Source organism: Balaenoptera borealis, assembly GCF_965194805.1.
Source record: "Balaenoptera borealis genome assembly, chromosome: 11".
Classification (NCBI taxonomy): Eukaryota; Metazoa; Chordata; class Mammalia; order Artiodactyla; family Balaenopteridae; genus Balaenoptera; species Balaenoptera borealis.
In genome coordinates, this window is record NC_138868.1 from 50,381,619 (window position 1) to 50,395,580 (window position 13,962).

The following is a 13,962-nucleotide window of genomic DNA, read 5'->3' on the forward strand; positions in this document are numbered from 1 at the left end:
AAGAAATGGACAAATTCTTAGAAAAGCACAACCTTCCAAGACTGAACCAGGAAAAAATAAAAATATAATCAGACCAATCACAAACACTGAAATTGAAATTGTGATTAAAAATCTTCCAACAAACAAAAGCCCAGGACCAGAGAGCTTCACAGGCGAATTCTATCAACATTTAGAGAAGAGCTAACACCTATCCTTCTCAAACTCTTCCAAAATATAGCAGAGGGAGGAACACTCCCAAACTCATTCTATGAGGCCACCATCAGCCTGATACCAAAACCAGACAAAGATGTCACAAAAAAAGAAAACTACAGTCCAATATCACTGATGAACATAGATGCAAAAATCCTCAACAAAATACTAGCAAACAGAATCCAACAGCACAGTAAAAGGATCATACACCATGATCAAGTGGGGATAATCCCATGAATGCAAGGATTCTTCAATATATGCAAATCAATCAATGTGATACACTATATTAACAAAGTGAAGGAGAAAAACCATACGATCATCTCTACAGAAAAGGCTGTAGACAAAATTCAACACCCATTTATGATAAAAAAAAAAAACCCTCCAGAAAGTAGGCATAGAGGGAACTTACCTCAACATAATAATGGCCATATATGACAAACCCATAGCCAACATCGTTCTCAATGGTGAAAAACTGAAACCATTTCCACTAAGATCAGGAACAAGAAAAGGATGCCCACTCTCACCACTATTATGCAACATCGTTTTGGAAGTGTTAGCCACAGCAATCAGAGAATAAAAAGAAATAAAAGGAATCCAAATTGAAAAAGAAGAAGTAAAGCTGTCACTGTTTGCAGATGACATGATACTATACATAGAGAATCCTAAACATGTCACCAGAAAACTACTAGAGTTAATCAATGAATTTGGTAAAGTTGCATGATACAAAATTAATGCACAGAAATCTCTTGCATTCCTATACACTAATGATGAAAAATCTGAAAGAGAAATTAAGGAAACACTCCCATTTACCATTGCAACAAAATGAATAAAATACCTAGGAATAAACCTACCTAAGGAGACAAAAGACCTATATGCAGTAAACTATAAGACACTAATGAAAGAAATTAAAGACGATACAAACAGATGGAGAGATATACCATGTTCTTGGATTGGAAAAATCAACATTATGAAAATGACTCTACTACTCAAAGCAATCTACAGATTCAATGCAATCCCTATCAAACTACCACTGGCATTTTTCACAGAACTAGAACAAAAAACTTCACAATTTGTATGGAAACACAAAAGACCCTGAATAGCCAAAGCAATCTTGAGAAAGAAAAATGGAGCTGGAGGAGTCAGGCTCCCAGACTTTAGACTATACTACAAAGTTACAATAATCAAGACAGTATGGTACTGGCACAAAAACAGAAATATAGATCAGTGGAACAAGACAGAAAGCCCAGATATAAACCCATGCACATATGGTCACCTTATCTTTGATAAAGGAGGCAAGAGTATACAATGGAGAAAAGGCAACCTCTTCAATAAGTGGTCCTGGGAAAACTGGACAGCTACATGTAAAAGAATGAAATTAGAACACTCCCTAACACCATACACAAAAATAAACTCAAAATGGATTAAAGACCTAAATGTAAGGCCAGACACTATCAAACTCTTAGAGAAAAACATAGGCAGAACACTCTATGACATAAATCACAGCACGATCCTTTTTAACCCACCTCCTAGAGAAAGGGAAAAAAAACCAAAAATAAACAAATAGGACCTAATGAAACGTAAAAGCTTTTGCACAACAAAGGAAACCATAAGCAAGACAAAAAGACAACCCTCAGAATGGGTGAAAATATTTGCAAATGAAGCAACTGACAAAGGATTAATCCCCAAAATACACAAGCAGCTCATGCAGCTCAATATCAAAAAAGCAAACAACCCAATCCAAAAATGGGCAGAAGACCTAAATAGACATTTCTCCAAAGAAGATATACTGATTGGCAAGAAACACATGAAAGGATGCTCAACAACACTAATCATTAGAGAAATGCAAATCAAAACCACGATGAGGTATCACCTCACACCAGTCAGAATGGCCATCATCAAAATGTCTACACACAGTAAATGCTGGAAAGGGTGTGGAGAAAAGGGAACTCTCTTGCACTGTTGGTGGGAATGTAAATTGATACAGCCACTATGGAGAACAGTATGGAGGTTCCTTAAAAAACTAAAAATGGAATTACCATACAACCCAGCAATCCCACTCCTGGGCATATACCCTGAGAAAACCATAATTCAAAAAGAGTCATGTACCACAATGTTCACTGCAGCATTATTTACAATAGCCAGGACATGGAAGCAACATAAGTGTCCATTGACAGATGGATGGAAAAAGAAGATGTAGCACATATATACAATGGAATATTACTCAGCCATAAAAAGAAACTGAGTTGTTTGTAGTGAGATAGATGGACCTAGAGACTGTCATACAGAGTGAAGTAAGTCAGAAAGAGAAAAATAAATACCATATGCTAACACATATATGGAATCTAAAAAAAAAAAAAATGGTTCTGAAGAACCTAGGGGCAGGACAGGAATAAAGACACAGACATAGACAATGGACTTGAGGACATGGGGAGGGGGAAGGGTAAGCTGGGACGAAGTGAGAGAGTGGCATGGACATATATACACTACCAAATGTAAAATAGATAGCTAGTGGGAAGCAGCTGCATAGCACAGGGAGATCAGCTCAGTGCTTTGTGTCCACCTAAAGGGGTGGGATAGGGAGGGTGGGAGGGAGATGCGAGAGGGAGGAGATATGGGGATGTATGTATATGTATAGCTGATTCACTTTGTTATACAGCAGAAACTAACACACCATTGTAAAGCAATTATACTCCAGTAAATATGTTTAAAAATAAATCTTTGATAAAGGAGGCAAGAATATAAAATGGGAAAAAGACAGTCTCTTCAGTAAGTGGTGCTGGGAAAGTTGGACAGCTGCATGTAAATCAGTGAATTTAGAACACATCCTCACATCGTATACAAAAATAAACTCAAACTGCCTTAAAGATTTAAACATAAGGTATGCCAGCATAAACTCCTAGGAGAGAACATAGGCAAAATATTCTCTGACATAAATCATACCAATGTTTTCTTAGGTCAGTCCCCCAAGGCAAGAGAAATAAAAGCAAAAATAAACAAATGGGACCTAATCAAACTTACAAGATTTGCACAGCAAAGGAAACCATAAACAAAATGAAAAGACAACCTATGGAATGGGAGAAAATATTTTCAAACAATGCCTCTGACAAGGGCTTAATTTCCAAAATATACAAACAGCTCTTATAACTCAACAACAACAAAACAAACAACCCAAACAACAAAATGGGCAGAAGACCTAAATAGACGTTTCTCCAAAGAAGACATACAGATGGTCAATAGGTACATGAAAAGATGCTCATCATCACTAATTATTAGAGAAATGCAAATCAAAACTACAGTGAGGTACCACCTCACACCAGTCAGAATGGCCATCATCAAAAAGTCTACAAATAACAAATGGTGGAGAGGGTTTGGAGAAAAGGGAACCCTCTTACACTGTTGGCAGGAATGTAAATTGGTGCAGCCACTATGGAAAACAGTGTGGAGGTTCCTCAAAAAACTAAAAATAGTGTTGCCAATGACCCAGCAATCCCACTCCTGGACATATACCCAGAGAAAAGTATAATTCGAAAAGGCACATTTACCCCTATGTTCATAGTAGCACTATTTACAATAGCCAAGATATGGAAACAATCTAAATGTCCATCAATGGATGAATGGATAAAGATGATGTGGTATATATACAATGGAATATTACTCAGCCATCAAAAAGAATGAAATAATGCCATTTGCAGCAACATGGATGGACCTAGAGCTTATCATACTAAGTGAAGTAAGTCAGAAAGAGAAAGACAAATATCATATGATATCACTTATATGTGGAATCTAAAATACAATACAAATCAACACGTCTATGAAACAAAAAAAGATTCACAGATATAGAGAACAGACTTGTGGTTGCCGAGGGAGGTGGGGGGGAGGGGAGGGAAGGAATGGGAGTTTGGGATTATCAGAGGCAAACTGTTATATACAGGATGGATAAACAACAAGGTCATACTGTATAGCACAGGGAACTATAGTCAATATTCTCTGACGAACCATAATGGAAAAGAATATGAAAAAGAATATATATATACACACACATATATATATGTATGTATATATGTATGTGTATACATACATATATATGTGTGTGTATAACTGAGCCACTTTACTGTAAAGAAGAAATTAATGCAACATTGTAAATCAACTATACTTCAATAAAGTTTTTTTAAAAATGAAAATAAATAAAGACAAAGATTTTAGACCAAAAAATAGAAAAAAGTAATCAAACCAAGAGCTGGTTTCTTGAAAGGATAAAGATCAACAAACCTCTGGCCAGGCTCACCAAGAAGAAAAGACAGAGGACCCAAATAAACAAAATAAGAAATGAAAGAGGAGAAATAACAACCACTACCACAGAACTACAAAAAATTAAAAGAGAACACCATGAAAAATTATATGCCAACAAACCTGACAACCTAGAAGAAATGGACAAGTTTCTAGAAACATGTAGCCCACCAAAACTGAATCAAGAAGAAACAGATAATTTGAACAGACCAATTGCTAGAGGTAAAATTGAATCTGTAATTTTAGAAGGAAAAAAAAATTCCCTGCAAACAAAAGCCTAAGACTGGATGGTTTCACTGGGGAATTCTACCAAATATACAAAGAAGAACTTAAACCGATCCTGCTCAAACTCTTCCAAAAGATTGAAGAGGAGAGAACACTCCCAAAGTCATTCTATGAAGCCACCATGACCAAAACCAAACAAAGACACTACCAAAAAAAAAGGCCAATATCTTTGATGAATATAGATGCAAAAATTCTCAATAAAATATTAGCAAACTGAGTCCAACAACACATAAAAAGGATCATACACCACAACCAAGTTGGATTCATCCCAGGGTGACAAGGATGGTTCAACATATGCAAATCAATCAATGGGATACATACCACACCAACAAAAGAAAAGACAAAAACCACATGATCATCTCAATTAGATACAGAAAAAGCATTTCATAAAATTTAACATCCATTCGTGATAAAAACTCTCACCAAAGTGGGTATAGAAGGAATATACTGCAGCATAACAAAAGCTACTTATAACAAATCCACCACCAACATAATACTCAATGGTGAAATACTGAAAGCCTTCCTTCTAAAATCTGGAACAAGACAAGGATGCCCACTCTCACCACTGTTATTCAACATAGTACTGGAAGACCTAGCCACATCAATCAGACAAGGAAAAGAAGTAAAAGGGATCCAAACTGGAAGGGAAGAGGTGAAGTTGTCATTATATGCAGATGACATGGTACTATATATAGAAAACCCTGAAGACTCCACACAAAAACTACTAGAACTGACAAACAAATTCAGCAAGGTAGCAGGATGCAAGATTAACAAACAGAAATCTGTCACATTTCTTTACACTAACAATGAAATATCAAAAAGGGAAAGTAAAAAAAATCCCTTTTACAATCACACCAAAAAAAAAATATGTAGGAATAAACCTGACCAAGGAGGTTAAAGATTTGTATGCTAGGAACTAAAAAACATTGATAAAAGAAATTGAAGGTGATTTTTTAAATGGAAAGATATCCCATGTTCTTGGATTGGAAGAATTAATATTGTTAAAATGGCCATACTACCCAAAGCAATCTATAGATTTAATGTGATCCCCATCAAATTACCCATGACATTTTTCACCAAACTAGAGCAAATAATCCTAAAATTTATGTGAAACCATAAAAGACCCAGACTTACCAAAGCAATCCTGAGGGAAAAGAACAAAGCTGGAGGCATAACCCTCTCAGACTTCAGACAATACCACAAAGCAACAGTAAACAAAACAGTGTGGTACTGGCACAAAAATAGACATATGGATCAATGGAACAGAACAGAGAGCCAACACACCTATGGTCAATTAATCTTCAACAAAGGAGCAAGAATATACAGTGGAGAAAAGATAGTCTCTTCTGCAAGTGGTGTTGGGAAAGCTGGACAGCTACATGCAAATCAATGCAGTTCAGAACACTAACTCACACCATACACAAAAATAAACTCAAAATGGCTTAAAGACTTAAATATAAGACATGACACCATAAAACTCCTAGAAGAGAATATAGGCAAAACTTTCTCTGAAATAAATTGTAGCAATGTTTTCTTCGGTCAGTCTCCCAAGGCAATAGAAATAAAAGTAAAAATAAACAAATGAAACCTAATCAAATTTATGAGCTTTTGCACAGCAAAGGAAACCATAAAGAAAACAGAAAGACAGTCTATGGAATGGGAGAAGGTATATGCAAACAATGTGATGAAAAATGGCTTAATTTCCAAAATAAACAAATAGCTCATACAGCTCAATATCAAAAAAACCCCAAACAACCCAATCAAAAAAATGGGCAGAAGACATAAACAGACATCTCTCCAAAGAATATGTGTGGCCAATAATAGGCACATGAAAAAATGCTCAACATAGCTAATTATTAGAGAAATGAAATCAAAACTACAATGAGGTGTCACCTCACACCAGTCAGAATGGCCATCACCAAAAAGTCTACAAATGTTTTATGCTGGAGAGGATGTAGAGAAAAAGGAACCCTCCTACACTGTTGGTGGGAATGTAAATTGGTATAACCACTATGGGGAATGGTACAAACATTCCTTAAAAATCTAAAAATTTGCGATATGATCCAGCAATCCCACTCCTGGGCATATACCCAGACAAAAGTATAATTCAAAAAGGTATACGTACCCCTATGCTCATAGTAGCACTATTTACAATAGCCAAGATATAGAATCAACCTAAATGTCCATTGACAGATGAATGAATAAAGATGTAATATACAGATACACACACACACACACACACACACACACACACACACACACACAATGGAATACTATTCAGCCATTTAAAGGAATGAAATAATGTCATTTGCAGCAATATGAATGGACCTAGAAATTATCATACTAAGTGAAGTAATTCAAACAAAGATAAATATCATATGATATCACTTATATGTGTAACCTAAAAATATGATACAAATGAACTTATTTACAAAACAGAAACAGACTCACAGACATAGCAAACAAGCTTATGGTTACCAAAGGTGAATGGGAGGAGGGATAAATTAGGAGTTTGGGATTAGCAGATACAAACTACTATATATAAAATAGATTTTTTTTAAAAGTCCTACTATATAGAACATGGAACTATATTCAATATCTTGTGATAAACTTTAATGGAAAAGAATATGAAATAGAATATGTATGTGTGTGTGTGTATAACTGAATCACTTTGCTGTACACCAGAAACAAACACAACATTGTAAATCAACTATATTTCAATTTAATAAATAAATAAAGGCAAATGGCTAAAGTGCACATTGCTGCAAACCTACCCAGCCTCCTGTGATATAAGTGTTCAGTCAGAATGATAGGGTTCACATCTCAAAAATATCAAGTAGATGACACCAATAAAATTAAGGGCTCTGTGAAACTATCACCCCAATCTATGCCATAAACATATCCATCATCTCCAAAAGTTTCCTCTTGCCTTTTTTATTTATTATTATTTTTTTATTTGATAGGAACACAAGATCTACCCTCTTAGAAAATTTTTAAGATACAATACAGTATTGTTAACAACAGGGACTATGCTATACAGTAGACCTCTTATCGCCAAACCCATCAAGTTGTACACACTAAATATGCACAGCTTTTAATATGCCAATCATACCTCAATAAACTGGCTTTTTTTAAAAAATGAATCAATAAAAAGAACTTCCCTCAGGAAGGAAGAAAAAAAAATAATAAAGACCTGAAAAATAGGAGCTGTTAATGCTGAAGGAATTCTTTTCATTGTCTCATGCATGGGAACGGCTCACCCATCATGCAGTTACTAAGTAGTGACATCAGAATGTGAAAATTAATATTTAAATCTTTACTAATCATACCTGATAGGGTTGGCAGTTTTAGAGATAGACATTTTGTAATGTCTAGGTGAAATGCTTTCTTAAAAAAACGATGGAATCTAGCAACAAATGTGGACTTTTTCCTCATGTGGGCTCTAATGCAGGCTCAGAAAGTGGACCTAACCATAATTTCAAATATCAATACTTAATCATAAGAAAATCTAAATGGACGGTGAGCAGCTTTCCTGGGCTTGGCAACACCAAACTTTCTCTCTAGCTCAAAGCAGAGACACACATGAAGACAACCAAGAGAAAACTGCCACTCCCTAAGGTGTAAATAGGTGCTAAATGAACTCAGCAGGTACAGTATTATCCTACGTGTTTCCCACCAACCACTCCCCTTTTCTATTTCTTGGTATATGCGCTGGTTAATATTAAACGTGGGAGAAGAGGGCTAGTATTAAGGTGAATATAGCTTACTTACACATAATATTCTTATTATACGTAACAGAATAGAAATATAGTTCTTCCTTAGGTTTGAAATGGAATGGGTCGGGGGTAGACTCCGGTGGGGAAAAGGATAGAAGTGCCTGCACAAATAGATATGCACACACATCCTCTCAGTGAGTCCCCTAGGCAAGGAGATGTTACAGTATATATGAGTATGAAATAGTTCAACTCTGATCAGGGCAACAAGAGGATTACCAAGATGATACTTCTATATGCTTTCCAATGAGCTCAGTTCCCCCAAAACTGTAATTATAGAAGCTGATGCTGCCCCACAAAAGGCTCAGTGGTAAGATCTGAAACATTCAGAAACCTCAAAAGTTAACTCCACCGCTAATCCTCCCCCAAGATCCAGGTTGACCCACAGGGGTTGTGTGCCACTGTGTCCTTCAGCTGCTCTACAAGACATCAACCCTTTTCTGCTGGAAGCGCTTTAGGAAGCCCTGACGGATCTGCTTAGACTTGGTGCAGTAGACAATGGGGTTCATGAAGGGCGGAACCAAGAAGCACAGGTTGGCCGTAAGCACTGCCAGAGCAGGGTAGCTGTGCTTCTCTACTCGGTGCAACTCAGACAGCCCCAGTTTGGGCAAGTAAAAGATGAGAACAATGCAGAGGTGTGAGACACACGTGTTGAGTGCCTTTAGTCGTTTCCCAGGTGATGCAATGCTCAGGACAGTCCGTAGGATCAGGGCATAGGAGAGTAGGACGAGGGAAGAGTTAAAGCCCAAGGAGAGGAGGATGGAGACCAGGCCCACCAGGCTGTTGACCTGAGTTTCCGAGCAGGCCAAACCCACAAGGTCACAGTGCAGGCAGTAACAGTGAGAGAGTACACTGATCTGGGGAAAGAGCAGACACCGCAGGAGGATGGGTCCTGGGAGATTGAGCAGGACGGCCCTCACCAGGATGGCAGGCCCCACTTTGGCCATGGCTGAGTGGGTAAGAACTGAGGCATAGTGCAGAGGGTCCCGGATGGCAACAAAGCGATCAAAGGCCATGGCCAGCAGCACACCAGATTCCACATAGGTGAAGGCGTGGAGGAAGAACAGCTGTGCCACACAAAGATTGAAGGGCAGCTCACAAACACCCAGCCAGAAGAGCTGCACCATGGTGGGGAAGGTGGAGGCACAGAGGCCCAGATCAGAGGCTGCCAGCGTGGACAGGAAGATGTACATGGGTTCGTGTAAGGCTGGATCTGTGCGGATCAGGAAGAGGATGATACGCTTACCCAGGACGGAAACCACACAGATGAGGTTGATGGGGATGGAAACCCAATGATGAGAAGCTCCCAGACCTGGGAAGCCAGTGAGGAGGAAGGTAGAATGACCAGAAGTGCTGGTGTTGCAGGAAAACATAGTGATTCCAGGAGGGAGCTGTCCACCCTATATGTAAGAAGCATTCATTCATTTGATCATCACTTATAAAGTCCCTACCAAGTACTAAGGGCTGGAAAGGAAGAGCTGCCCCATCACCCTTTCTCAGGCCATGAGAGAAAACTCATTCCTCTGAGGAGCTCCATTCCCTCCATTTTCTGTATAATTTAATCTTCTCCTTGAATAAAGTGATATTGAATAAATTTTATGAGCTAATCTCTGCTTATTGCTTTAGCCGCTCAGTATCTATTCTCTCTTTGGCCTAAACAACCTCCTTTCTCACTTAAGCTATACCCAAAACCCTATCTCCAGACCGTATTCTCAAAATAAATAATGAAGAAGAGAGAATAATTTTCTGTTTAAATTTAGTATGATGTTAGGAACAAGCAGTTTAGACTCCATTTCTATGTATTCTTAGAGACAGGTTTTCCATAGTGTGACCTACCTGTTAACAAAAGAGACACATTCAAACAAATGATGTATTTTCAAAACCACCCTCTGGGGAGGCTGGTTGTTTTTTCCTCTGGTGCTGTTAAAGAACCAACATTTTCTGTGTTTCTTTTCTGGAAAAGCCTTTGGAACACAAAGGTTCTTTCCAATGTGCTCAACAGTGACAAATTTCTCTCCCGTGAAGGTGGGTTGGCCTAGAGGAAGTACTCAAGAGTTCTCTGAAGCTACATCTGGTAAACAAGACGGGAACTGAGATGAATTCACTTTTGTTAAACTCCTTCTTACCCAGTCCCACCTCCACATCACTGGCTGCTTAAACTTGTACATTTTCTTCTGACCTTGCCTTTGAGACAGTCCTATGGCCATGGGCTTAATTAGAAGGCACTTTTCTCTTAAATATCTTTTTTCTTCATCCCTCTTATCATAAAAGCTGTTACGACAGCACCAAGTGCTTTGAAGCTCTCCAGAGCTGGGGGCTGGAGGGTGAGGCTGACAGGTCTTGAGGGACAGCACCTACAGAGCCAGGCAGAGAATCACGAGATTCCAGAACCCCAGGGTTAATAACATTTAGCAAGGAGCCCAGAGTGTAGTGTGCAAGCTCATATATTCCCATTACTTCACATAACACTTTTGGGCTGCAAAGCCTCCCTAACTTCTTTCCTCTGCAATGGGAAAGTTGGTCTCCATTTGTCTATTAAGTATCTTCACATTGGTGTGCATTGGTGTACATTGTAAATTGGACGTCCAGCAGAACCACAAATTATAATTCCCCTTTCCCCCAAGTTCACCCTCTAAGACCTGTTGGGCCTTCCTCCCTTTCCTGTTATCCATGAAAACTCCAGGAAAAAAAACAAAACAAAACTAGAATCTCTTTTCACTCTGTAATACATTCCCCAAGTCAACTTTGAACTATCCCCTCCTTTCAGATCCCAATGAAAATAATCTAGCCAAAATCACCATCACTTCCCCTGATATTATAACAGCCTCCTAACTATCCCACTTTCTTCAGTCTTTCTGTATTCTGATTCATCTTCTAAATTTCCATTCGAATCATGATCAGAATACTGAAGAAAAGGCAGGCATGGACATTGAAATGAGTATGAGCCTGGGGAGGAAACACAGTGATCATATTTGTTTCAGGAATATATCTCGTACCATAACTTTGTTTAATGATCCTCACTGGTCCCTGATGCTGCAGGATCAGGTCTAAGCAAGATCTTTATACTGGGTCCAGAAGAGGAAGGACCTTGTTCATCTGACATCTGTAGCCTATACAGTCACCTCTCCCCTAAGCCTTATAAATGCTACTCATAAGCTATCATTCTACTCATCAAACTTACCATATTTGATCATTCTTAAAATGTCTTTTTTGTTGAAATATAAAATACACATAGAAAAGCCTACCTCTCCTAAATGTAAAACTTGATGAATTTCCTCAAAGTGAGCACACCCGTGTAACAAGCACCCAGTTCAAGAAACAGAATATTGTCAGCCTCCCAGAATTCCCTTGTTACCCCTTCCAGTCACTCCATCCTCTCAATGATAACCACTATCCTGATTTTGCCTGTATATATCATGCAGTATCTATATATATACTCTTTTCTGTCTGCCTCCCTCCACTCAACTTTATGTCTATTTATTGAAGGAATGAATAGATGGTTTGATTTATGTTTTACAATCACCGTCTTACTAAACTGACTTTCCATTATGTGTCAAGAACTGTGCCAGGAAACAGCATATAGCAATGAAAGCTCGCATAAAGCAGGAGTCCCCTAAAGGAATGTGCTTATTTGTTCCAATATGAGCATGTGCGATTCCACCAACTGGTTTCTGATAATGATTATTCACAATGATAGTAAGAGTAATTGCTATCATCTATTGACTATGTTCAGACACTGAGTAAGGATGTTCCCTACCATCTTCACAGTAAGGAGCTGAGTCTCAGGCTGAATAACTTGCTGCAAGCCAAAGTGAATGATCCCGATCTCAGCTCAGCCCTGATTCTCAAGGCCATGTGCTATCACAAAGCTCTGAAACATTTCCTAAACTGTCAGGCAAGACATACATTATCTGATAGGCCAGAGTCCAAATGGAAAGGCTTTTTCTCCAGATGCAACTTAACCCATACAAAAATAGCAGCTTGAGGCCCACCTGAGAGCAATGTTTTCACGGACTGTCATTCCATATGGCATCATATAGTTTTGCACAAAGCTTCTGTCCACAGCAGAGTAAAATGACAACCAAGTGCCCACAATCCCACCTGAAAAATAGAACGGCCTTCTCAAGCATTTGGACCTTCTCAAGCATTTGGACATCCTCTTTCTTTGTGGTCCCTAGAGATCCCTGCATCACTGTGCTGGAGTTAAATCCACCTTGCCTTACCCTATTTTTTCCCCTTTTTGCCAGGTCCCTTGGTTTCTGACACTTCTTCAGGGTCCTAAGTTTATCTTTTTTTACTAAATAATAGTAAGAGTCAGAAAACAACACATTTGTCTTTTATAAATGTTCTCTACACATATGCTTACTTAATCCTCTGACCCTGTGGGATATTTTCTCATTTTCTGATGAAGAAATTGGGTCTCAGAGAGGCTAAGTAACTTTCCCAAGGTCATGATGTTAGGTGATAGATCCAGGATTTAAATCCAAGCTGGCCTAAAGACAAAGGCTATTTGCTTAACTGCTTCATATAAGAAAAAGCAATTCTGGCACTTTGTGGTTATTAGATCCTTTGTCCTCCGGATAATTTAAAGGCCAGTTTTTCTGTCCCCTCCCTCCAACCCCATCTCCCTTTAAAGCAGATGCAGAGGTTTGAGACCAGAGTGAAGTCATATGCTAAGAGAAGTGGCCTTCAAACCAGTCCAGCCAGGCCTCTCTGCTTCCATCACTCCCAGTTCTTCCAACCTTTCCACACAGGTTGTGGCTCATCGTCTGAATGCAATGGCCAAGTTACCTTGCACAGCCCACCTGCACCCAAGAATTCGGCGGTGTGTGATAAAAGGGAGGCTGCATCCTCCTCCCCCGTTCTAATGCTGCAGGGTGACAAGGAGTTCACCAAAAAGTTGTGCCCTTATCATGTAAAAAAAAAAAAAAAAAGAACAATAACACTGACTTCACAGAGTGGTTGTGAACGTGGGAAAGACTATAAACTGTTTAGCACACCGTAGGCATTTATTAAAATGTAACAATAAGCAGAGACACCTAGGATTTTCACGCCCCTTATCTCATGACGTCCACCTCTTTCCAAAGCCTGTGAGTGGCGTCATCCCCTTTCCGTAGATGAGGAAATAGAGCCTCAGAGATGAGGAAACCTGGCAGTGACCCCATTAAGAGGAAGCAGAAGAGACTGGCTTCAAGAACATCCCATTTGGGACTTCCCTGGTGGCGCAGTGGTTGAGAATCTGCCTGCTAATGCAGGGAACACGGGTTCGAGCCCTGGTCTGGGAGGATCCCACATGCCACGGAGCGGCTGAGCCCGTGAGCCACAATTGCTGAGCCTGCGCGTCTGGAGCCTGTGCTCCGCAACAAGAGAGGCCGCGATAGTGAGAGGCCCGCGCACAGCGATGAAGAATGGCCCCCACTTGCCACAA

General features: G+C 39.1%; 1 protein-coding gene across 3 annotated transcripts in view; it reads right to left on the bottom strand.

Moving 5' to 3' along the window:
- LOC309605060 (olfactory receptor 51H1-like) overlaps positions 1 to 13,736 on the bottom strand; it is an 86,123-nt gene extending 72,387 nt beyond the window's left edge. For all 3 annotated transcript variants that reach the window (XM_082340375.1, XM_082340374.1, XM_082340376.1), the window contains exon 1: positions 544 to 13,736. In XM_082340375.1, the coding sequence (XP_082196501.1) occupies positions 8,954 to 9,907 (954 nt within the window). In that variant the 5' untranslated portion in view covers positions 9,908 to 13,736 and the 3' untranslated portion in view covers positions 544 to 8,953. The remainder of the gene's footprint in view (positions 1 to 543) is intronic.
- Between the last annotated feature and the right edge of the window lie 226 nt (positions 13,737 to 13,962).